Source organism: Panthera uncia, chromosome A2, assembly GCF_023721935.1.
Source record: "Panthera uncia isolate 11264 chromosome A2, Puncia_PCG_1.0, whole genome shotgun sequence".
NCBI classification, from domain to species: domain Eukaryota; kingdom Metazoa; phylum Chordata; class Mammalia; order Carnivora; family Felidae; genus Panthera; species Panthera uncia.
Window position 1 is genome coordinate 91693034 of NC_064816.1, and position 27203 is coordinate 91720236.

Here is a 27203-nt window from a genome sequence, read left to right on the forward strand (position 1 = left end):
GGATGGGACCCTATTAAAAATTGAGGGAGATCTGTAGAGGATTACTGATCTTGGCTCTGGTTTATATTTAACAGAGCTCTCCCCTTCCTAATGGAGAAACAGTAGGAATGGTACATGAATTTCAGTTTTTAAGCTAGCATCTAAAACAAAATTGCCCTGCTTTCTAACTCCAATGAAAGTTACTAATGACCTTATTACCTATAAATCCTGGGTTGTATAAAAGCATTACATAAAAAAGAATTTAAAAAATTTTTTTCTAATGTTTATTTATGAGAGAGAAGAGAGAGAGACAGAGTGCAAGTGGGAGAGGGGCAGAGAGAGAGAGAGAGACATAGAATCTGAAGCAGGCTCCAGGCCTGACGGCAGGGCTCAAACCCACAAACCATGAGATCATGACCTGAGCTAAAGTCCGGCACTTATCTGTCTGAGCCAACCAGGTGCCCCTATAACAAAGAATTTTTAAGTGGAATTATTTCTTTTCAAAAATCATTACCAAGGCATGTGGGTGGCTCAGTCAGTTAAGCGTCCAACTCTTGATTTTGGCTCAGATCATGATCTCACAATTTGTGGGATTGAGCCCCATGCTGGGCTCTTACTGACAGCACAGAGCCTGCTTGAGATTCTCTCTCTCCCTGTCTCTTTGCCCCTCCCCCGCTCTTTCTCAAAATAAACAAAAATTTTTTATTATTATCATAATTCCAGGGCAACATGACAAATACACAAACCAGTGTCTGTGATATTTTATTATCACAGTGATTAAAGTGAGAGCCATAAATTATCATTATCTCTTAGGAATGCATGAAAAGAGACATGACATGCAATTCTCTTTTATCCGGTTTCAATTATGTAAGTACATTATAAATTTTCAGTTTTTATTATGAGTACACTGTTCAGAATTTAATTGCACCTGTAAAAACTTTTAAAGCTGTTATTTTGTCCATAATTTCATATGCTCCTATCATCATTAGTGCCTGAGTTAGTTGGTCTGTTAAAGCAGCTGTAGTTAGTGACAGGTTGTTACTTTCTGTTCTCCACCTATTAAGTGCTTGGCGGACTCTCTCACTTAATGAAACAGTGCTGAAAATTTTAAAGATAATATTATTTTAATGACCAATTAAGAACATTGTTTTAAGTTACTTCAATATTACTCCCCTACATTTTCAAACCAATTTACCTGATTGAAGTGAGGATTAAATTAATTGATGAAGAAAGTTTATGTAAAATTTAGCACAGAGCTTGGCAAATAGTGAATGAACGTTAGCCCCATGCCAACCTTCATTTCCTGGTAGGAAATCAATTCAATTAACATTCAGTTCTAAGAGAGATTTACTCAAGATCTCAAAACAATAATTGTGGGTTATTTATTCTCAGGCAGTGTATTACTGCTATAGTACTACATGCTTAATAATTTAATCGCATGATACTCTCTTAGTTAAATGTATCTATTTTACCAGTGGAGAAACTGAAGCACCTGTAAGTTAAGGGACTTATACAAGGTCACAAAACTCGTTGCGATTTAAAGCCAAGAAGTTTGCCTTGAGAGCCCTTACTCTTAACTACTCTACTCACATGATTCGCAAATACATAGTAAACTAAAATCAGAGTCTTTTACAGCAAATTAGAATTCATGTTAATATGACTGTTTCAAAACCTTATAATATCAATATGATATAAATCAACATGAGAATAAGCTTATACCACATATTGTCACTCATACATACCTCTTTGTAGGCATATCTGTTTCTGAGATTGCCAGGCTTAGTTTTTGACACAAAAAATTAAAATTTGTTTCAGTGATATTTTTGGCAACTATGTTGAAGATCTTCTCTAGGATTTTCTCTACATTTGAACATAAAAGAAAATATAAGCCATCTCTTTTGAAAAATATACTCTACTTTGGGTTAATATTAAATCTGGGTTCCTTATTCTGTGCTCCTATCAAATGTCCATGTCAAGTAAAATTGAAAAGAAGATGCAGACCTAATTTACAAACTGAAATTTGAATCATTTGTTCTATTTTTTTCTAAAATCTGAATAACCTACAACATAAAATGGCCATTTAAAAGTATATTATAAGTAACCTCAAAGTGATTTTGAAACCCTTTCTTTAATCCTTTCACGGTTTGAAATGAATTTAACTCTTTCCTTTGATTCTGGCTTCTTAATGGGCTTCTTCATGTACCATAATGTACCACATCTACTACAGATATAGTGTGTATATGTATATTTTATATTCAAATGATTTATTTAATGAATGCTAGCTTAGATGTAAGTAGAGAGTTTTTAGGTTTTTTTTTTTTTTTTTTTTTTAAGCTTCTAACTATCTTGGACTAGATTTATTTTGTTGACTAAGGTACTTTGGGAAGTTTCAAGAACTATCAATCTCCCACCCCTCTATAATCATCTCAATCCCTCAGGCTAGATTGTATGCTAATGCTATAAATGAAAATCCAATATCCTAAGCAAAATCATAAGGAAGAAACCCCATGTTCTTTGTTAATTGGGGAATAAATACATTTCTCATGACAATTTCCTCTCTACTGTCCCTGGGTGCCTGCAGTATGAAGGCCCCTTGAACATAGAAAGGAAAGGGGCACCTGAGTGGCTCAGGCAGGTAAGTGTCCAACTTGGGCTCAGGTCATGATCTCATGGTGGTTTGTGAGTTCAAGCCCCGTGTTGGGCTCTGTGCTGACAGCTCAGAGCCTGGAGCCTGCTTTAGATTCTGTGACTCCCTCTCTCTGCCCCTCACCTGCTCGCACTCTGTCTCTCTCTCTCTCTCTCTCTCTCTCTCTCTCAAATATAAACATTAATTTTTTTTTAAAGGAGACAAATGACTAGGGTTCTCTCATTTTTGCTGACTTTGATCTGTTGCCATTTCCCATTGCACTTTCCCCATTGAGGATAGAATGACATGAGTCCTCCCTCCTTGGGAACTTGAGTAACAGAATTTTAGCAGGGAAGTTCAATTGTGTAACTATACAGCCCTTCTCTAAAGTACTGTATTCCTAACAGGAATACTTTATGGATCCTTGGAAACTTCTAAAATTTATTTTATAGAAATAGTTACCACAAAATATTCCTTTTTAATGAAAATAATTAGGAGAAACAACTTGCTTAGCAAGTTAGAAAAAACAGCTACTGTGACTTAATTTTATCTCTTAGGTTCCTTCCATCAGTGAGGCCCAAATCTTGCAAAAACTTCTGACTGGTAGTGATGCATATGGATGTATATTGTGGCTTAAAGATACTGTATATTTTTAGTGACCCTACCACTAGATTATGAGATTATGCTGATGCAAGCTTCTGATGACACAGACAGGGAACATAGTAGAATGATTTGGGTGGAGAGTTTTGTATATTCCCTTTCCCCAAATCTGGATCAGTACTTATTAAATTGATTTAATACTTCTTAAGTACTGCGTTGAATTGGAGGACCAAAATCTGAATCCAGTCTAAGGACTGGCTATAAGAAACAAAGTCAGAGTCCTAGCAAAAAGCTTAGTTGTTGGGAATCTAGCCCCAAGGAAAAAATTGGACAGTGAAATTTCCATCCCAGAGGCTTGGAGAAACCAGTCTCCATCTGGTCCAGTGGAAAGACACTTAAAGAAAATGGACCTTCTGGGTGAAATAATCAGGGACAACCAAAGGAATGCTTAAGGACAAAGAATGAAGACTACCCACAGACTGCAGATAGGTGATCATAGTGGGCCAAAACCTGATTGGTTTCAATGGAAAGATGGAAGGACTTTCTTCAAGGCCAGATGAGAGTTTTAGAGCAACTATTTATGGTGATACAGATCAAAACCAGTGAATAAATTTTTGTGTGGAATATCTAAGTTTGGCCACAACCATAATGAAAAACCTGTTGAAGGGCATTGAGGCCAACAGGTGGAAAGCAGCCCAACCCTCCACTTGGGTTTGCCTGTTTTCAATGGTTTAGTTTGTGTGGACACAGATTAAATAATATGAATTATCAAAATAAACTCCTAACCTTCAGAAAAGGGAAGATAATGAATATTTTCATGCCTATGCCAGATTGAAAACCTCTAATGAAAGCAAACTATTTTCTAATTTATAGATTATACTAGAAAATGACATGTAAACTAGTCAATCACTCACTTATCACTTACTTATCACTTATCTGCCCTCTCTAGATAGTGTGCAATCGTATAGAGTTGTTTTCCTTTACAGATTTCCATTGGAGGTCTTAGCAAAGTGTTATCATCAAAATTTATCTCCTTCAGTGAAAAAAGGTTGTGGATACCCCTAGGCAGATATGTCAGATTATTTCCTAGTAGAAAAAAATTATAATTGAATTATACCTTTCTGTATAAAGAAAAATATGAAGATAAACAACTACTTATGGAGCATTTACTGTGTCTCATTGGCACAGTACCAGAGGACCTTCACAGTGCTGGCAGATGTAAATTCTTACTGAAGTCCACTTGCTAGGCGTGAAAAGGAGGATGTATAGAAACTGAGCTGTGGTTCCATTCTCTCAGAGGATGGAAAAATAAGTTAAGAGGCTGTCCTCTTATAGTACGGGAAAGGATTTTACAGAGTAAGTGTGATGGTAATTTTTTAAGGATAATTAGATTGTTTAGAATAATTTCAGATTTACAGCAAGTTGCAGAAATTGTAGAGAATTCTTGAATATAGATTCCTCATCCAGATTTAGTTTTCCCTAATGTCATCATCTCACATTATCATATTATATTTGTCAAAACTAGGAAACTAACATTGGCACATTACTATTAAACTTCAGACAGTTTTGGATTTCATTAGTTTTTCTATCAGTGTCCTTTTTCTGTTCCAAAATCCATGCCAGGATAACACATTGCATATAGTTATGTCTTCTTAGTCTCCTCTGGTCTGAGACAGTTTCTCAGTCTTTCCTTGTTTTTCATGATCTTGACAGTTTGAATAGTACCAACTAGGTATTTTGTAGAATATTCCTTAGTTTGAATTTACCTGATATATTTTCTCATGATAACACTTGGGTTATGGGGTTTTTTGGAAAGAATGCCACAGAAGTGAAGAACTCTCATCACATCACAGCAAAGGTACCTAATACCTGTATGACATCACTAGCGATGTTAAGCTTGATCCCACAGCTAAATTAGTGTCTTGCCAGGTTTCTCCAATATAATGTTTTCATTCTTTTCTTGTCCATACTCTATTTTTTTGGAACTGAGTTCCAAACTAAGCTAAGTCTAGTCCACCATCAAGGAGTGCGAATTAAACTCTAATTCCCTAAATATGTTTTCAACATCACCTTACTCAATATAAACTGAACATAAAAAGTAAAATTGTGGTAACTGACAAGGTAAGAATTTGTAATCATTTAGAGAGGAACTGGCCTAAAGTTTGCCTTTATTTATACATTTATAGTTATATTATTTATAGTCATAAATAAAGAAACCTGTTCCTTTTAATGAAGAATGGCATTCAGAAACCAAGATCTGGGGGCACCTGGGTAGCTCAGTTGGTTGAGCATCCAACTCTTGATTTTGGCTCAGATTGTGATTTCATGGTTGTGGGATAGCTGTGCACTGGGCATGGAGCCTGCTTGAGATTCTCTCTCCCTCTCACTCTGTCCCTCACTCCCTTGCTTGTGCATGCTCTCACTTTCTCTCTCAAAAAAAAAGAAAGAAACCAAGATCTGGAGATCTGGATACTAGTTTTGCTCATTGCTTTTGGGAATGGGTATGTGCAGATAGATGTACAAATACATACCTACATATGTATATGGGGTTTTATAAACATTGTAAGCCCATAATTATAAAATATAATGTTTATGCATATGTATAATAAATATAAGTCACAACATATAGTATTTAGGGTTTGACTTTAATTTAGCATAATACATTAGAGATTTATTGGTGTCTATTGACATACCAATAGTTTGTTCCTTTTTATTAATGAGAAGTATTCCATTATATGGATGTGATAATTTATCCATCCACTAAATAAGTGATGTTTAGAATGATTCCACTTGTTGGCAATAATGAATAAAACCACTCTATATATTTGTACTCAGTTTTTTATTGAATCTAAATTTTCATTTCACTTAAAAGTGTAGTTGGAGTGTGATTGATGGGTTGTATGGTAAATATACATATAACTTTATAAGAAATTATGAAACCGTTTTCTAGAGTGTGTACCCTTTTGCATTCCTACCATCAGTGTATCAGAGTTCCAGGTGTAGTTCTTGGTACTGTCAGATTTTAATTTTAGTTATTCTAATACAAAGATCTCATTGTAGATTTAATTCATATTTCTCTCATACTAATGATATCATTATATTTTCTTATGCTTATTTGCCATTCATATACATTCTTTGTAAAGTGTTCACAATTTATGCCAATTTTTCTTTTTTTTCAAGTTATTATTTAAATTCCAGTTAGTTAACATACAGTATAATATTAATTTCAGGTGTGGAATTTAGTGGCTCATCACTACAAGTGCCCTCCTTAACCCATCACCCACTTAACCCATCCCTCACTCATCTCCCCTCTAGTAACCTTCAGTTTATTCTCTATAGTTAAGAGTCTGTTTCCTGGTTTACCTCTTTTCCCCGCTATGTTCATCTACTTTGTTTTTTAAATTCCACATATTAGTGAAGTCACATGGGATTTGTCTTTCTTAGACTTATTTCACTTAGCATAATACTCTCTAGATCCATCCATGCTGTTGCAGATGGCAAGATTTCTTTCTTTTTTATGGCTGAGTAATATTCCATTGTATATATGTCCCATATCTCCTTTATCCATTCACCAGTTGATGGAAATTTTGGTTCTTTCCGTAACTTGTATGCCAATTTTTATTGAGTTAACTGCTCAGTGTTGACTTTTGACAATTATTTTTTATATATTCAGCAAATATTTTCTTCCAGTCTGTGGCTTTTCTTTTCATTCTTTTAACAACACTTTTTGAAGAGCAGAGGTTTCTAATTTTGATGAAGTTCAATTTATTAATTTTTTAAGGATTGTGATTTTGGTGTTATATCTAAGAAATCTTTGCCAAGGTTACAAAGATTTTCTTCTATGTTTTTATCTAGCAGTTTTATAGGTTTAGCTTTTACATTTAGATCTGTGATTCATTTTGAGTTGATTTTCTTATATGGTATGTGGTGTGGATCAAAGTTTTATTATTGTTGCAGTTTATCTTGTTTTTTGGCTTCTAGTCATCTAGTTGCTCCAGCACCATTTGTTGAAAATACCATCTTCTCTGTTGAATTACATGTGCATATTTGTCAAAAATCAATTGACCATATATGCATGGGTCTATTTCTAGCCTATGTATTGTGTTCTACTGATCTATGTCTGTTATTTTGCCAAGACTACACTTTACTACCATAGCCTTTCATAAGGCTTAAAATCAGGTTTCAGGAGTCCTTCAACTTTGTTCCTTTTTCAAAATAATCCTAAAATTTGTATGAATTACAAAAGACCCCAAATAACCAAAGCAATCTTGGAAAATAAAAATACAGCTGGATGTATCACAATTCCAGACTGCAAGATATATTACAAAGCTGTAGTAATCAAAACAGTATGGTACTGACCCTAAAATAGATACATAGATCAACAGAACAGAATAAAAAACCCAGAAATGAACCCACAATTATATGGCCAATTAATTTTTGACAAAGCAGGAAAGAATATTAAATTGGCAAAAGAATGTCTCTTCTACAAATGGTGTTGGGAAAACTGGACAGCAACATGCAAAAGAATGAAACTGGACCACTTTCTTACACTATACACAAAAATAAATTTAAAATGGAATAAAGACCTAAATGTGAGACCTGAAACCATAAAAATCCTACAAGAGAACACAGGCGGTAACTTATTTGACATCAACTGTAGCAACTTCTTTCTAGATATGTCTCCTAAGGCCAAGGAAACAAAAACAAAAATAAACTATTGGGACTTCATCAAAATAAAAAGCTTCTGCACAATGAAGGAAACCATCAGCAAAACGAAAAGGCAACCTATGGAATGGGAGAAGATATTTGCAAATGACATATCTGATAGTTAATATTCAAAATATATAAAGACCCTAGGAAACTCAACACCCCAAAAATTAATAATCCATTTTAAAAATGGGCAGAAAACATGAATAGACATTTCTCCAAAGAAGACATACAGATGACAAACTGACACGTGAAAAGATGCTCAACATCACTGATCATCAGGAAAATGCAAATCAAAACTACAATGAGATATCCCCTCACACCTGTCAGAATGGCTAAAATCAACAACACAAGAAACAACAGGTACTGGCAAAGATGTGGAGAAAGGGGAACCTTGTGCACTATTGGTGGGAATGCAAATTGCTGCAGCCACTCTGGAAAACAGCATGGAGGTTCCTCAAAAAGTTAAACATAGAACCTTATGATCCAGCAATTGCACTACTAGATATTTACCCAAAGAGTAAAAAAATATTAATTCAAAGGGATACATGCATCCCAATGCTTACAGAAGCATGATCAACAATAGCCAAATTATGGAAACAACCCAAATTTCCATCGACTGTTGAATAAAGAAGATGTGATACATGTAATACAATGGACTATTACTCAGCCATAAAAAGAATGAAATCTTGCCCTTTGCAATGACATGGATGGAGCTAGAGAGTATTACGGTAAGTTAAGTAAGTCAGTCGGAGAAACTGACTTCACTCATACGTGGAATTTAAGAAACAAAACAAAAGGGGAAAAAAGAGAGAGAAAGGCAAACCAAGAAACAAATTCTTAAATATAGAGAACAAACTGATGGTTACCAGAAAGGAGGTAGGTAGGGGGGTGTGTTAAATACGTGATGGGGATTAAGGAGTGCACTTGTAATGAACACCAGGTGATGTACGGAAGTGTTAAATCACTATATTCTACACCTAAAACTAATATTACATTTTATGTTAACTAAGTGGAAAATAGTATGAGATTGGCATAGGTTCAACATATAGACAAATGGAATAGAATTCAGAGTCCAGAAATAAATCCATATATTATGGCCAATTAATTTTTTCTCTAATTTATTTATTTTTTATAATTTACATCCAAGTTCATTAGCACATGGTGCAACAATGATTTTAGGAGTAGATTCCTTAAGCCCCTTACCCATTTAGACCATCCCCCCTCCCACAACCCCTCCAGCAACCCTCTGTTCTTTATATTTAAGTCTCTTATGTTTTTTCCCTCTCCCTGTTTTTATATTATTTTTGCTCCCCTTCCCTTATGTTCATATGTTTTGTATCATAAAGTCCTCATATGAGTGAAGTCATATTATTTCATGGATTATTAATTTTTGGGGTGTTGAGTTTCCTAGGTTCTTTATATATTTTGAATATTAACAGCACAGAGCCCGACGCAGGGCTCGAACTCATGGAGTGTGAGATCATGACCTGAGCTGAAGTTGGACACTCAACCAACTAAGCCACCCAGGCGCCCCAAACATAGGGAAAAATCCTAGTGATCTTGGATTTTGCTAATAGATTTTTAGTTATGACACCAAAAACATAAGTAACAAAAAGAAAGACTAGATGATTGGAGTTCATGAAAATTTAAAAATTTTATGTATCAAAGGACATTATCCAGAATGAAAAGACAGTCTATAGAAAGGAAGTAATTAATTGTAAAACATATCTGATAAGGATCTAGTATTCAGAATATATAAGGGGCTCTTTCAACTCAGCAACAAAATAACCCAATTAAAAACCAATTTAAAAATGGGCCACGGACTTGAATAGACATTTCTCCAAAAAGATATGCTTATGGCCAACAAGCACCTAAAAAATATGCTAAACATCATTAGTCATTAGGGAAATTTCAATCAAAACCATTTCACATTCATTAGCATAACTGTAATCCAAAACTTGTAAAACAACAGATATTGACAAGGATATGGGGAAACTGCACTTGTTGTACATTGCTGGTGTGACTGTAAAATGGTTCTACCTCTGTGGAAAACAATTTGACAGTTCCTCAAAAAATTATACAAAATTACCATATGACACAGGAATTCTATCTCTAGGAATATGCCCAAAGAATTGAAAACATACTGAAATAAACACATGTGTGAACATGTTCATAGCAGCATTATTCACAATAGCCACAAGATGAAAGCAGCCCAGATGTCCATCAGACGATGAATGGATCATCAAACTGTAGTATATACATACAGTGTAATACTATTCAGCCATAATAGGAACTACTCATACAAGCTACAACATGGATGAAACTTGAAAACATTAAGTGAAAGAAGTCAATCCAGAAAAGTCATATATTATGCAATTCCATTTGTATGACACATCCATAATATTAGGCATCTTCATAGAGGTGTCCTGCACATTGATGGTAACAAGAGGGAGAGGAGAGGGGAGAACAGAGAGTAACTGTTTAATAATGAGTAAAAGCTTCCTTTGGGGTTGATGAAACGTTTGGAACCAGATAGAGGGAGTGGTACATTGTAGTACTTTGTTAATGTGCTAAATGACACCAAAAATGTTCACTCTAAAATTGTTAATTTTATGTTGTGTGAATTTCACCTAAATTATAATAAAAAACACACTTAGGCACAACATAGTCAAACTGCTGAAAACCAAAGATGAGAACATCTTGAAAGCAACTAAACATGAGTAGTTCAACAAGAAGACAGAAAAAGAGTTAACAGAGGAGAGAAACAGAAAACAAGTGGTGAAATGGCTGATCTAAATCCAACTATACCAATAATTACATTAAATGTTCATTGACTGAATCCTCCAGTTAAAGGCAGGGATTGCCAGAAAGGATGAAAATCAAGGCCCAACTACATTTTGTCTATAAGGGATGTACTTTATTTTTTAATACTTAGTTAGCTAATCAGTTATTATTTTACTTAGAGAGGAGCAGAGAGATGAGAGAGAATCCCAAGAAGGCTCCATGCTGTCAACGCAGAACCAGATATGGGGCTTCATCTCATGACTTGAGCCAGAATCAAGAGTCAGAGGCTTAACCAACTGAGCTATCCAGGTGCCTGAAAGGGATATACTTTAAATATAAAGACACAGATATGTTGAAAGTAAATTGATAGTAAAGATATACCATGTGAACAGTAAGGTTAACAAAACTGGAGTGGCTATCTTAATATTAGATAAAATACCCTTCAAGATAAAGATTATTACTGGAGATAAAGAGGGACATTTGGGGATTTCAGATGATAAAAAATTTATTAGAATTGAAAGTCATAATAATCATGTATGTGCATTTTCTTATAACAGTTCTTCAAAATACATGAAAAAAGTTGACAATGAAAGCAACAAATACACAATTACACAACCATAGTTTTGGATTTTAACACTATTTTCTAAAGCATAACAAGATAATATACCAGTAAAGACAGAAGATTCCAACAAAACTATCAACCATCTGGACTTAATATGATATTCATAAAACACTGTAGCTAACATTTCAGAGTATATTTTTTAAAGAGTGTATAGTATGTGATTGCACTATTGATGGGAATGTAAACTGGTGCAGCCACTCTGGAGAACAGTATGGAGGCTCCTCAAAAAATTAAAAATAGAATTACCCTATGACCCAGCAATTGCACTAAGTAGGTATTTTCCCAAAGGATACAAAAATATAGATTTGAAGGGGTACATGTACCCCAGTTCTTATAGCAACATTATCAACAATAATCAACAATAGTCAATAAATGGATAAAGAAGAGGTGGTATATATATACAATGGAATATTACTAAGCCATCAAAAAGAACGAAATCCTGCCATTTACAATCATGTGTTTGGAGCTAGAATGTATTCTGCTAAGCAAAATAAGGCAATCAGAGAAGGACAAATCCCATATGATTTCACTCATATATGGAGTTTAAGAAATGAAACAGATGAACATATGGGAAGGGGGGGATGGAGAGGAGAGAGGAAAACAAACCACAAGAGACTCATAAAATAGAAAACAAACTGAGGGTTGATGGAAGGAGGTGGGTGAGAGATGAGCTAGATAGGTAATGGGTAGGAAGGAGGGCACTTGTTGTGATGAGCATTGGGTGTTGAATGTAATTGATGAATCACTGAATTCTACTCCTGAAACCAATATTACACTGTTTGTTGACTAAAATTTGTATTAAAAAAAAGGGTGTATGGTGTGTTTATCAAGGTAGCCTATATGCTGAGCCATAAAGCTAGTCCAAATAAATTTAAAAGGATTAAAATCAGTTTTTTATCTGACCACAAGAAAAGAATTGCTTTTCTGCTAAATGTTTATCAACAGCAGAATATGAATAGCACTGAGAGTGAATTGTCCACAGCCACCCAGAGTAACATGAGTGAATTTCACAAACATAATGTTGAGTGAAAGAATCCAGGTATAAAAGAGTATATACTTCATGACTTCATTTAAGGCCCACTATTGGAAATCATAATAGTGTTTACCCTTGGTTGAGAGAAAGGGGAAAAGTGGCTGGAATGGCATAAGAAAGGGTTTCTGGGAATGTCTTGTCTCTTGATCGAGGTTCTGAAATATGGGTTTGTTCAGTGTGTGAAAGTTCATTGAGCTGTATACTTAAAATACGTACTTTTAAAAAATTGAATTATAATTGACATATAACATTTTAGTTGCAGATGTATAACATGATGATTCAACATTTGTATATTGTAAAATGGTCAACATAATAAGTCTAGTTAACATCCATCACAACACATAGTTACAGGGTGCCTGGGGGACTCAGTCGGTTGAGTGTCCAACTTCTCCTCAGGTCATGGTCTTGAGGTTAATGAGTTTGAGCCCCACATTGGGCTTGCTGCTGTAAATGCAGAACCTGCTTTGGATCATCAGTACCCCCCCCCCCACCTCTCTCTCTGCCCTTCCCTCGCTTGCCCTCTCTCTCTCAAAAATAAATAAGCATTTAAAAAAACACATAGTTACAAATTCGCAATGAAAATTTTTAGGATCTATTCTTTTAACAACTTTTAAATATACCAAAAATATTAACTATAGTCACCATGCTGTACATTACATCCCAGGACTTACTTATTTTGTAACTGAAAGTTTGTACCTTTTGTTACCCTTTATCCATTTTGCCCAGCTCCACCTGTGGCAACCATCAATCTGTTCTCCTTATCTATGAGTTCAGTTTTTAGATTCCACATGTAAGTAAAATCATACAGTATTTGTCTTTGTCTGGCTTATTTCACTTAACAAAATGTCCTCCAGGTCCATCCATGTAGTTGCAAATGGCAAAATTTCCTTCTTTTTATGGTTGAATAATACTCCATTGTGTGTGTGTGTGTGTGTGTGTGTGTGTGTGTGTGTGTACATGCCACATTTTCTTCATCCATCCATCCATTGATGGACACTTAAGTAAATAACGCTGCAATGAACATGAGGTGCACATATCTTTTTGAGTTACTGTTTTCTTTTCCTTCAGATAAATACCCAGAAATAGAATTGCTGGATTATATGGTAGCTCTACTTTTAATTTTAATCTCTTGAGACAGTATGTACTCTTTTTGTTATGTATATTATACTTTAATAAAAATGTTTTTAAATACGGGCAGCAACAAAGTGAGAGAGAGAGGCTATATAGGTAGGAGTCCTTTCAGAGGCTGTTACATTAGTACATGTAAGCAGTTGTGCTATTTAAAATATTTAACAACTGGGGCGCCTGGGTGGCTCAGTCGGTTGAGCATCCAACTCCGGCTCAGGTCACGATCTCATGGTTTACGAGTTCGAGCCCCGCGCTGGGCTCTGTGCTGACAGCTCAGAGCCTGGAGCCTGCTTCAGATTCTGTGTCTCCCTCTCTCTCTGCCCCACCCCCATTCATACTCTGTCTCTCTCCCTCAAAAATAAACATTAAAAGGTATATTTTAAAAAATTTCTTTAAAAAAATTTAACAACTTATTTGGCACAAGCACTGACCCATCAGAACAGACGCCAGCTGTAAACAACAGATAGAACAGTACTAGCTTAACTAGCTGTCTTACAGGTAGGAGAAGATGCAAACCTGCAGGGTAGAATTATCAAGGCCTGTAGAGAGAACTGTAAGGCAAGATAACTGTCCTTCTCCATGAGGACAACCACAGGCAGTTTACATGCCAATCTACTTCCTTTCATTTGTTATTTTGGCTTCTTGGAGAGAGGCTCCAACATCTGTTTAAAACCTATATTGCATCAGTTTTTGTGCTGAGTAGTTAACCGTTTAATCCTCACAAATCAAAGAGTAGATATCATTTCCATTTACAGATTAGGAAACAGAAGGTTAACATTAAAAAAAAAATTTCCTGTTGAAAGATGGAGCTAGAATTCTAAGGTCTGTTCCACTCCAAAGCCCATGCTATGAGCCCATGCTATAAGCCCATGCTATAAATCCCTTTCATTGGTATATTACCTCACATTTGTGAAACTATTTTCATAAGTTTTATCTAATTATATTCCCACAAGTCTGTGAACAAGCAGAAGTTATAGCTTTCCCATCTTGCTGATGGTTCATAAGGGTTATCTTCCTAAATTTGCTAGTTTGTGACAGAGACGATTATTTCACAAGAGTATATGAACATCTTTTGCTTGAATAATGCTTTCACAGTATGCTACCTGCTTTCAAAGTCTCATTCAGTCTGTAAACAAATCTATAGCATGGATATTCCGGTTAGCTTCATTTTATAAATAGAGGAAACAGAGTAAATGACAAGACTCGAACTCACCCCTTCTAAGTTCAAACTTGGCAATAAAAGCTGGTGACTTGTAGCATGCCAGTTGCTTAGCGACTGTCACTTAGCTCCAAACCTACTTCTTTGCATTTCTTGACAGTTTTTCTTTTACTGTCACCCTGGCAACACTCGAACTCCATCAGCAACACGAACTGAAGTTTGTACTTGTCCCAACCCTCACAGAACTAGCGCTAGCGCGCGCGCAGTCTCTCCCACGCACCCGCGCACTCTCTTCTTCCTCTCTCTCTCTCCCTCTCTCTCTCTCTCTCTCCCTCCCCTCCCCCCCCCCCACCAACCTGAAGTGGCTAGAAGCTGAAACTCCTGCAGTAAGCTAAAACTCCCTCACTGTGAGATCATGACCTCCGCAGGTGCAGCTCCTGCACTGTGAGATCATGACCTCCGCAGGTGCCGCTACCCGCCAATCAGTACTGCAGCCGCCAATCAGTACTGACTGCAACGCAGGTCATGATCTCACAATTCAGGAGTTTTTTTTTGGGGGGGGGGGCAAGAGAGAGACCCCTTCCTTCAAGCTTCTGAGTGTTCATAATTCTGTCTTTTCTACTTTATTCTCTTACCCATAGGGTGGTTATTGCTTCCTGCCATTGCTACTTTACCATGAACTTCGAATTCTCTTTCACTCTTTCACTTCTGTAGTTAACAACATGTATATATACTTAGTTATTAAGTTGTGATTTCTGTCTCCTGGTTGGATCCTGACATATATTTTTCTAATTCTCATGTGGACCAGCAGAGAACAGGCAACATTTGCAGAAAAGTCTTTGATCTTCCCATTCTGTCTTGATTCAGTACCAGAAAGCCTCCAGAGAATTATGCTTCTGATGCGTCGTTGTATTTTCCAGTGGGTCAGAGGGCTCTTGTCAGCCTCTGATTTTTTTGTGTACAAATAGTAGTTGAGTGGAGTGTATCCTGCCCTTGGACAAACTAGGTAACCTTAAAATATAGAAAAACTTGGCCAAAACACAAAGGTTGAGCAAAAAAATTCAGTTGCCGGACTGAGTTTTTACAACTCACTTCAAGTTGTTGCAAAATTAGTAAAATGACTGATATGTACCCGCACAGCCAGCTTACTGGGAGTTTGGGAGGTTCAGGAGAAAAATGTCAGTTCCGTTATATCTAAGTATTGATGCATTACTGTACCTTTTACTGTGTTACTAGGACAATTGACCAAAAAAGATGACGTTTGTTGTTTTATTCTGAAAATCCTCTAAATCTAAGAAGATGCAGGACTCTGGTTGTAAACACTACTTGCAACTGAAAGATAAAATTTCATAAATACAGTGGTTCATGTGCTTAGCTGGTACAACCACTGGAGATCAATTTGCCCAAATCTGGTAAAGTTGAAGATGTACATACCTTCTGATGCAGCAATTCTACTTATAGCTATATGCACTAAAGAAACTCAAGCAGAGGTACACAAGGAACATGTACAGGATGTTTATAGTAGCAAACACATTGGAAACAACCTAACTGTCTACCAACCAGGTAATAGATTGTTATTTAATCGTATAATTGAATATCATGTAGGATTTAAAGTGAATGAAATAAGTCTATGTATATATTAATATGGATTAATTTTAGAAATATGACAAATGAAAAAAGCAAATTTTAGAGTAGTAAATCACTATCATATAGCATGATAAGATTTAGTAAAATTTAAAAACTCAAAATAGTATTACTTGTTTATGGTTATATATATGTATGAAAATATGGAAGGAAAAAAGATACGTACCAATTTCAGTATAGTGGTTACTTCTAGTTTGGGTAGAAGGACAAAAGAAATTTCAACTCCATTATTTTATTTCTTAACAATTAAAAAATATATCGAGTAAATATCACAAAAATGTTAACATTCCTTATATCTGGGAGTAGGTACCTAGGTATTTATTATTTTCTGTAAGTTTTTCATAATAAATTTTCTGAAAGTATTTCATAATAAAAATTATTTTTTTAAGTTTATTTATTTATTTTGAGAAAGAGAGTATGAGTGGGGAAGGGCAGAGAGAGAGGGAGAGAGAATCCCAAGCAGGCTTCATGCTGTCAGCCTGGAGCCCAACGTGGGGCTCAAATCCCATGAACCATGAGATCATGACATGAGCCAAAATCAAGAGTTGGACACTTAAGTCACTGAGCTACCCAAGCACCACCATAATAAAAATTATTAAGAAAAATACCAATCTGGTATTTATTGTGCTTTGGAAAATCGTTTCTGATACCTTTAGAGTGAGTGATTTACTTTTTTGTTGTTATTTAATGATTTACTTTGTAGAAGACTATAAGGTATCTGAGTATTGTAGTGTACAGGGGTAGGATTAGGGGAGCCAGAAAGGAAAATACAGAAAATGCTGACCTAAGGTTGTGTAGGTAAGTTTGTGTAGAGGGAGAGATGAGGTCAGGTTCAGAAAGGGAAGAAATACTGAATGACTGGGTATAGACAGAGAGGACAGAAAAGAAATGAGAATATGTTCAAGGTGCCCAGTTTGGTTATAACGTCTTTCAGGAAAGCAACAGGACCTTATGCTGTGCTCTTATTTTCTGTACCTCGGATGTGCATTTCCTTCCAATGAGCGCTTAATGCATTATGTTGACTGCTGTTCTGTCTGGTCAGCAAAGTTTGCAACCTAGACACGAATACTCTACTTACTGATTATGCTTATTGATTACGCTTTACACTCGCCACTGAAATTTAGTTGCTGGAGATCATGTAAACATAGAAAAAATGGTGGCAGATAACGTATTTGATTGTTGTATGCATTTAAACTAACCAAACTTCTCAATTCCCCTATATTTCTTGGAATCTCTCTGATTACATTATTTGAGATATCACTAAAATCCACAATATATTTTGTGGCATCCAAGTGCCTCCCCGGTCTGGCCAATTCTACCCATTCAACCCTATGGCTTATTAACCCACTTTCCTCACTCTCCCAGAACTTGATGTCCCTTACTATCCCTTTCTTCCCTCCCTAAAGTCTTTACCAACTTTTCTGTACCACATTTTATCTCTTTATTCCTGTTCTCATCAGCAGTGCTTTTTAAAGTCCCTTGGTGCATTTTCCTAGGATTTTTAAATGACATAATATACATTTTATACTTTTTGTGTACACATTCCCAATCATGATATATTTTGAGTAAATGCTCAGTAAACCCCTTTAGAATGGACTCACACAGGTTGGCAGTATAGCCTCAAAAAAGCATTGCAAAATAACAGGAATTAAGATACCCTAGTATGGTGTAGAAGAAATACATGTATTCAGAGAAAATATGGCCATCACAAATGGCTTTTGAAACAAAGGAAGTTCTACAAGTGAACAAAAGAATTTTGAATTGAGAAATAACCAAACAAGGTAAATACTGAATATTGTGCTCAGTGTTCTTCCATATATAAAAGAAGCATAAAAAACAGTCCCTAACTTAAAGGGGATTAAAATTTAGTTCAGGAAACAAAATACACACATATGAAACCATCAGAAAAGAGTATTAAATGATAGGTAATCCAGTGCCAAAATAAAGGGTACAATAACAGATATGTGGAAGTTTAGAGAATGTGTATCAGTACAAATCAAAGAACTAAAGGAAATCTTCATGTAGCAGATAGGACTTGAATGTCCCCTTAAGAATGAATAGGATTGAGGGCACCTGGGTGGCTCAGTTGGTTAAGCATCTACCTTTTGGTTTCAGCTCACGTCATAATCTCACACCATGTGGGATAAATAAATACATATTTTTTTTAAAAAAAAAGAATGAGTAGGATTGAGTAGAAGTCACAGGACACTTAAGGCAAGACAAATACCATGCATAAAAATGGGCCAGAGAGAAGGTGAACAGTAAAGACAGGTGATAGGAAGCAGAGGAAGGTATGTTTGGAGAAAGAAGATGGAACTGGGCCATGGCAGGCCTTAAGAGTTGACCCTAGGAGGTAGGAGTCAGGTCAAGACAGGTGGGTAGGTTCATAATTTGACTTTCCTTCAGGCAAATATTCTTTTTCGCTATTTGCTCAACATTTATTAGATGAAGTACCTAAGAACTGTGTGCTAGTAGATCCACTATGAAAGGAAGACTCCTGTTGGGCATCCTTCACTTAGCAAAATAAAAGCCCTCTGATGAACCTGAACTTATATTCTTTAAAATGACTGTTTAGTGACCATCTGCTGTTATAAATTAATCCTTTAGGCACTTCACTTTCACCTCAAGTGGGTTATCAAAGTGATATTTCCAATTATATATATATTTTGAAAAGAGTTCTTATAAATCATTTTTCCATCTGGTGATTTTTCTTTTTTAAAGGGTATCCAGCTTTATTTTACATGGTTGCCTACTCTTTCTTTCTTTCTTTTTCTCTCTCTTTTTTTTAAAGGAAGCTCTATGCCCATTGTGGGACTGGAACTCACAGCCCAAGATCAAGAGTCATATGCTCTATTGACTGAGCCAGCCGGGCACCCCATCTGGTGATCTTTGAAGTGATGTTGTAATAACGTTGCCCTTGGCAACCACTCGCCACAAGTAGGCTATAGGTATGCAGTCTGGATTCCTGAGAATAGTACTCTGTAATTTTCTCAGTAAGGAAGTCTGATAGCTTTGACAAGTCCTGATGAAAGAGAAGACTGAATCAAAGAGAATACTCAGGAGGCTCCTGGAGTAGTCTAGACATGAAGTAAGTGATAACCATGGACCAGTTGGAGACAGTGACACTGGAAAATGAAGAAGTTGATCCAAGAGATTTTTCAGAGGAACAAATGAGACGATTTTGGTGTAAGTTTCAGTATAACTAGTGATGGAAAGGGAAGAAAGTTGATTTCATGATTTCTAGATTTAGTAGGTCTGAAGAAAGCAGCATTACAGACAGAAATGGAGTTGTGAAGAGAGTTACATTGGAAAGAAAGAGGAGTTTGATTTTGAAGTCATGTTGAGTTTGAGACAATAGAAGAACAGGGAATTTCCAGGGAAACTGAGAACTGTGGGATTAAAGTAGTAGTGGAGATCAGTTCCAGTTATGCAGATTTGAGGGTCATGTGCATGGTGTGGTGAGGTCTGGGATGAAGTTAATAAAAAAGAGGAGATTAAGGACACAACCTTGTAGATCTGCACAGTAAAATACAGGAGGAGAAAGTGAGAGGATTATAAATCAGACAAGGAATTAGTTGATGATTATAATGCAGAACCAAAAAGTGCCTGTTAGTGCAATAACAACTTTTGAAACACATGCATCGTCTTTCACTCCAGCTACTTAAGCAACTACTCCCTGGAGTAGCCTTTCTGGAAATGTATTATATAGCAGGTGTTAGGTTTAAAAGGGGTAAGTAAGTTTGGGAAATGTGAGTTAAATAGAGACAAACCAATTTCTTTAGTGCAGGACTCTACAGAGCTTTTAATACACTAACGTTCATTGTGATTCTTTAAGAGAAGAAACCAGTGCTTCTTAAAGCTATGTAATCACAGGAACCCCTCTCCCCGCTACCCCACCCCACCCACTTATTTTTAAGGAGCAGTTCACAGGACTAGTGTTTTTAAGGACAGACTTTGGGAAATCTTGCTCTAGATAATAGTCCAGCTCTATCAAAGCACTTTAATTTGACTGATGGTCAAATTAAACTTAGCCAGATAATAGCTGGGTACTTTTTGTTAGTTTACTAAGATCTTAATATAAATCAACATTGTTTGATTTTTTTAAGTATTTCCATAAAATTCATTCTTATGTTCAAGTAAAATGCTAAACTATAAGAACATTTATTCCATTTATCTAGCAGTTCTTTAGGAAAAGTTCCCTAAGGAAATAAAATATGAAGAAGGTTTTTTTTATGAAGAAGTTCATCATAGCCTTATATATGATGAAAAATTATAATATCTCTAAATACTTAATAACAGATGATTAGTTACATAAATCATGTATTGGCTCTAACAATTCATTACTGGGAAGATTTGTTATATTATGTGGAAATGCTTACATTAAGTGAAAATAGAAGAAACTAAAATTGAGTGTAGAAACTTTTTATAATTGCTTATATAAACCATATACATAAAAAAAAAAAACACTAAAAGTAAGGTGTATCAACATATGACCAGTGACCCATAGTTATATTTACAATAGTATCCTTCTGGAATGATTTTTTTTTTTTTTTACTTTTCTCAATTTTTCCAAATTTTCTGTAATGTGTTTATATTATAATCCATGGCTTTAAAACTCCTTTTTATAATTAAACTGAAATAAAAAGAAATCTATAAAATTGACAGCTTTAGTTACTTAGAATTTCATTTTAATGAAATATTTTTCTATGAATCTTTCATGTTGAGAAATATATTTTTAAGGCATGTTTGGGGTTTAAAAGAAAAAAGCCTATTTAAAACAAATAAAATATTCCAGCTAATTTTAAAACATACACACATACACTACAGTTTAGATTCTTATCCCCTCCAATGCCAACTTCTCTCCAAGGCCAAAAATATAAGTTTCTTGCCTTTCTTCCATTTATCTGATTTATATTCAGCTCTTCCAGTGATTGAAGTTGGCACAGCTCAATAGGAAAATATATAAATTGATTGCTTGAGATGTTTAATTTCTGGATTCTTTTTAGGTTACAGATATCTGAAGGGATATTCTGTATTTGGTTTGTTGAAAGATCAAATACTTGCAAATTTTCTAAGGTACATACTTCTATAGGAAAAGCTTCAAATTTATTACAGCATAAAATCAGAACACAGAGTGATACCATATTGCATTTCCTGAAAATTCTAGACTGAACATACTATTAAGATGTGAGATATTTTCAGGTATTCTCGTTATATTATTTCTGTTTACATGGAGTTTTCTTAAATTTTTTAGCTTATGGATGTTCTTAGGAAGTTCTGTTAATTTGTTATTACTAAGACTAAGGCATTCCAACATTACACAGTGGGAAATTTTCTCCAGTATTTCTTTTAATAAATTTTTATCAAGTATTAGAATTCTGAGTTCCTTAAAATTCTCAGTTTTCTGTGAAATAACTTCCAGTTTATTATCAGTTAGTTGGATTTCTTTCATTTTGAGCAATTGAAAAATCTCCACAGCCAAAAAAGTAAGTTGATTATGATCCAGTAAAAGTTTTTCTGAATGTTTAAGCTCCCTAATTTCTTTTGGCAAACTGCTTATCAGGTTTCCAGTAAGGTTTAGTGAAATTAACTTTGGAAGGAAGCACAGAGCTTTAGGAAATATTGTTAACTGATTATATTCCAGATTGAGAACCGTCAAGTTTTTCAAACTAGACAGAATGTCTGGTATATGTCTTAAGTTATTTTTAGCCAAACTTAAAATTTCTAAGTTTCCAAGACTTTCTAACCCAGAAGGAAAATTCTCAATATAATTGTTATTAAAAAAGAGTTGCCTGATATTCCCAACCTGTGATATTTCTTTAGGTATATGTGATATTTGATTATGACTGACATTTAATATCCTTAAATTATGAAGTAACTGAATTTCAGATAGAAATGATGATAACCCATTTCCTTGCAAGGATAGAATTTCAAGTCCTAGCAGATCACCTGTCTCTGCCCCTTTAAAACTTTTGATTTAGGTCTCATCCAAATATAGATATTTTACATATTTGATTTTTAAGATGTCCTTAGGGAATTCTTGTAAACCCTTGGCCTTGAGGTTAACTGTAAAGTTATCTGATCCTAAGCCAATTCCTTTCTGATTTTCCTCAGAGAGTTGTGCACTGTTTTTTTCTAATGTTTCATGAGATAAGCCAGTGAAAGCCTGATTTTCAGCAACCATCTCAGTCATTGATAATGGTGGACTTTGTGAAGTAGCACTTTTTGACTGAAAGGTGTCATATAGAGTGATTGTTTCAGAAAATTGAAGAGTTTTCCTTTGTTCTTCATTTCTCTTAGATTTATTTTTGGGGGACAATGCTGATGTATCATCATATATACCTAATTTATCATTTCTAAGATGTGTTTCACAAATCTGACTGGAAGGTTTCCCATCACAAACTTCTTCTAATGAATTTGATGTTTCTTTAATAAATTCAGGCTCTTCTGACCATGATCCAGATTCTTTCCTACGTTGACTAGTGATATCTTCTAGCTCTTCTGAAGTACCCTCCTTTTCAGACATCTTATTTGCTGGTATGTTTTATACCAAAACAAGACTGTAACTCAATTTTAATTTTAATGTTAAATTTCTCCTTTGAACCTACAAAACAAATGTGGATGTTAAAAGAAGAGATATAATAAAGCTATCAAAATTACAAATTAATTTTAAAATAATTCGTATTCCATAATGAATAATTTAATAGATATAAAATAATACATTTATACCTAATAAGTTAATTTTACATATGATTGCTTGTTAAAAAAATAGTTTATTGATTACATGCATGTATCACATGATACTTTTGAAATCACATTAAAATTATAGAAAGGAAAGGCATCTGGGTTGTTCAGTCGAGCACCCAACTTTGGCTCAGGTCATGATCCCACGGTTTATGAGTTGGAGCCCGGCGTCAGGCTCTCCACTGTCAGCGCAGAGCCTCCTTCAAATCCTCTGACCCCCAATCTCTCTGCCCCTCCCCAGCTCCCACGCACCCTCCCCCTCTCAAAAATAAACATTTGGGGCACCTGTCTAGCTCAGTTAAGCTTCGACTTGGCTCAGGTCATGACCTTGCAGTTGGTGGGTTCAAGCCCTGCATAGGGCTCTCTGCTGTCAGCGGAGAGCCTGTTTCAGATTCTCTGTCCCTCTCTCTCTCTCTCTCTGCCTCTCCCCCTCTCATGTTCTTTCTCAAAAATAAATAAACATTTTTAAAATTTTTTGATGAATTAACATTTAAAAATTTTTTAAAGGTTTCTCTTTCTAAAAAATTATAGAAAGGAATAAAAAAAGTCAAAGAAAATGAGAAAAGAGATGTGAAGGAATGAAAAGAGTTTAGCAAATTTTTGGAAGATGGAACACCAGACCTCCCTGACATGCACAGAGTGCCATTTGCATTGTGGACATTATGGGTTTATATATGGTACTGAAGTGTCTTTTCCTAACAAATTCATTACATTATGATAACTTTCTAATAGGTGGAAGTAAAATATCTTAATAAAGAGATGCTTTCTGTAAGAATAACTAGAAGTAAAACAACTTTTTAAGAACTGAAGCTTGACTGCGAGTCTTTTGTGTGATTTCTGAAGTACCCGCACAGCTGGCAGGACCCCTCAGAGGTCTGGATCCCAGCTCTGTAGGTCTGTCCTCTGGGTGTGGAGTTCTTAATAACCCAACCTCTTTCCCTGGTCCCTTCATCCTTTACCATCTTCTGTGTTACTGAAGTTCCCCCTTTACTTTTCTGGTCTCCAATATTTGTCTGCACGACTCCATATATTAAATCCTTTCTATTAAACTGGTATGGTGTCAACATTTCACAGACTCTCCAAGAGGATAGAAAAAGAGGGAACATTTTCCAGCTTGTTTTATGACACTCGCATTAACATTGACATCAACATGTAGTACGGACAGTATGAAAAGTTACAGGCCAACTTTACTCAAGGCAAAAATTCTAAACATTATAAAAGTTTTAAATATTATGAAAGCCAGCAATATGTTAAATGCTGTTTTTTTCTGCTCTCTTTTCTTGCCAAAAATGCATAAGCTCAGTCTAATCAGGAAAAAAAATCATACAAATCCAAATTGAGGGACATTCTGCAAAAAAACTGATCAGTTATCTTCAAAAATATTGAGGACATAAAAGACAAAAAAGACTCAGAACTGTCATAGACTGTCAGAGACTAAGGGGACTTGACAATTAAATGTAATATGGGATCCTGGGTTAGCTTATGATACAGAAAAAAGACCTTAATGAAAAACATAAATTTCAAATAAAGTCTGTAGTTTAGTTAGTAGTATTCTTGTTTTGATAATTGTACTATGATTATGAAAACTATTACTATTAGGAGAAGCTGGGTGAAGGGTAGAAAGGAGTTCTCTTTACTATTGCAATTTTTCTGTAAATCTAAAATCATTTCAAAATAAAATAAAAACAAGACCTGAGCTAAAACATTCTAAAGTCTATTTTATCTGAGGTAGATGATAAGTTGTTCAGTTTTAAGACTGTGTTAGGCATGCTTGATAAAATTTGATAATTTTTTTTAAGTTTATTTATTTATTTTCAGAGAAAGAGTACAAGCAGGGGAGGGGCAGAGGGAGAGAGAAAATCCCAAGCAGGCTCTGCACTGCCAGTGCAGAGGCTGACGCGGGGCTTGAACCCACGAACCACGAGATCATGACATGAGCAGAAACCGAGTTTGGGATGCTTAAATGACTGAGCCACCCGTGCACCCTGATAAATTTTTAAGACTTATTATCAGCAGAATGAAAGTAGAGAGAATAGATGCCAGACATGTAAAGAGAAAAACTTTAAGGAGAAACACAGGAGAAAAAGAGGAGAAAAGGAAAAGAGGAACAATAACAATATTCAGTCAGAATTTTTAAAAAGTACTAAAGGAGAGAAAAAGAAATTGGACAGAAAAATATTTAAAAGTAAGTAGAAACAAGTCCAAGTATATCATAATCAAAATAAATGTGAATGGACTAAATAACCAATTCAAAGTCAGATTAAAAACAAATGAACAAACAAAAAACCTAAGTGTTATTTATGAACCATGACTCTAAAGCATAAGATCATAAAAAGGTTGAAATTAAAAGGAGGAACCAATGTTATATATGGATTTGATTTATGACAAAGGTGGCACTAAGATCACTGTAGAAAGTATGCCTTTTGATTCCGGGTCAACTGGGAATTCATATAGAAAGAAAAAAGATATTTGACTCCTATCTTGCCATCCACAAAAATCAATTTTAGGTGGATTATAGATTTAAATGTGAAAAATAAAACAGTGAGATTTCAAGTATATGAAATTGGAAGATGTCTTCGTGACATTAGGATAGAGAATGAATTCTTTTTTAAAATATATTTTTAAGTCTATTTATTTATTTTGAGAAAGAGAGTGCACAGAGGGGAGGGGCAGAAGATCATGATCTGAGCCGAAACCAAGAATCGGATGCTTAACCAACTGAGCCACCCAGGTGCCCCAAGGATAGAGAATGAATTCTTAAGTGGATGCAAAAAACATAGTTTTTAATAGTAACATATTAGAAATAACATAAATGTCCATTATAGGAGTCATATTAAATAAGTTATTTTATATCATGCATAGAACTAATTTCAGTAGAGCCTTAACCACACCAGGCCAGACTGTGATTTAATCAATATATTTTTGGCTTTTGTTTAACTTAGTGCTAAAGATTATTAAAATTATCTGTGTCCAAATCATCTCCACTCAAAGTTTCTCAAAATGCATGGCCTTTGGCTTTAACTTTAACCATGGCTGAGTCCAAGTATTTGGGTTCATAATTTTCTATTTCCACAATGTGTTTTGTAGTGTTTTAATTTTATGGTTTTTGCTTTTTGTGACTTGAAAAAGTCTTCTATATTTACTTCTGTATCATATGAGAACATGATCCCCTCAAATTCAAAGTTTGAATTTGTAAACTTGAGGAAAGTTTAACAGTTTATTTACAAAGGTATGGGTAGAGTGTAGGGAAATCACAGAGGAGAGTGTTGTATCCTAGAGCTAGTACAGTAAGCCCCACTGATACTCCTAAGCCTGAAGTGGAAGTGAGAGAGAACCCAGACAGTACACTGTGGACAAAGGCCACCTGACTGGAGCTTGGGCCCTGCTGAATGAACACAGCCTGCAGCAATGCTATAGCAAAGAGAGCCAGGGGAATAAATCCTCAATCTCATTCTCCTCCATTCTTAGCTTCTGCTGCAGCTCCCTGTTGGCTAAACTAATAGGGAAGCCAGAGAGCATGAGGGACCCTTGATGAAGTCCCTACAGTTTAGCTCTTTGGGGCACAAAGCAGAATCAGAGAATGGAGATTACAAAAATGGCCACAAGTTTTTCCAATGTCTGTACGTGTACCAAGAAGTAGAGTCTATTTCCTCATCTCTTAAATCTCACGTCGGCCATGTGACTGATTTTGGTCAATGTGGCATTAGCAACCAAGATACAGACAGAACTTTGAAAAGCACTCAGACACTGGGAGACTGACTGTCCTCTCACAGTTTTTGAGACCCCTACCATCTATGCTGTGTGAAGAAGTCTGGATAGCTTACTGGATGATGAGAGACAGTTGGCTACTGACTCCAGCCTTCAGCCAGCCAACATTCAGAAGTAGAGTGATCTAGGTGACACACAGCTGACCACAAATGCATGAGTGAGCCCAGCCACCAATATCAGAAGAATTGTCTAACTGAGCCAACCCCAAATGGCTTACAGAATCGTGAGCTTAAAGTGTTTCCTATGCAGCAAAGACTAACAGATGATGTAAGTGGTAAATGGTATATATCCAGCACAATTTTTTAAAAAAAATTATGCTTTGTCTCTCACAGTTAGTTCTTTAGTCCATTTGGAAACTATTTTGCATATGCTGTAAGGAAGGGATCTAACTTAATTTTTCTCATAT

The 27203-nt window shown here is 35.4% G+C and overlaps 2 protein-coding genes across 5 annotated transcripts in view; both read right to left on the bottom strand.

Annotated features, from left to right (window-relative positions):
- LOC125929901 (lanosterol 14-alpha demethylase) overlaps positions 1-14969 on the bottom strand; it is a 64188-nt gene extending 49219 nt beyond the window's left edge. For all 4 annotated transcript variants that reach the window (XM_049641441.1, XM_049641440.1, XM_049641439.1 and 1 more), the window contains exon 1: positions 14696-14969. The gene's annotated coding sequence lies outside the window, so the exon portion shown is untranslated. The remainder of the gene's footprint in view (positions 1-14695) is intronic.
- On the bottom strand, positions 808-22910 carry LRRD1 (leucine rich repeats and death domain containing 1). The gene is given in 7 exon segments (XM_049642273.1): positions 808-1077; positions 1722-1839; positions 3418-3463; positions 4146-4291; positions 17397-17685; positions 21094-21431; positions 21434-22910. Coding segments are annotated over 7 exon segments (2502 nt in total). The 5' UTR covers positions 22812-22910; the 3' UTR covers positions 808-890.
- Positions 22911-27203: the final 4293 nt, after the last annotated feature.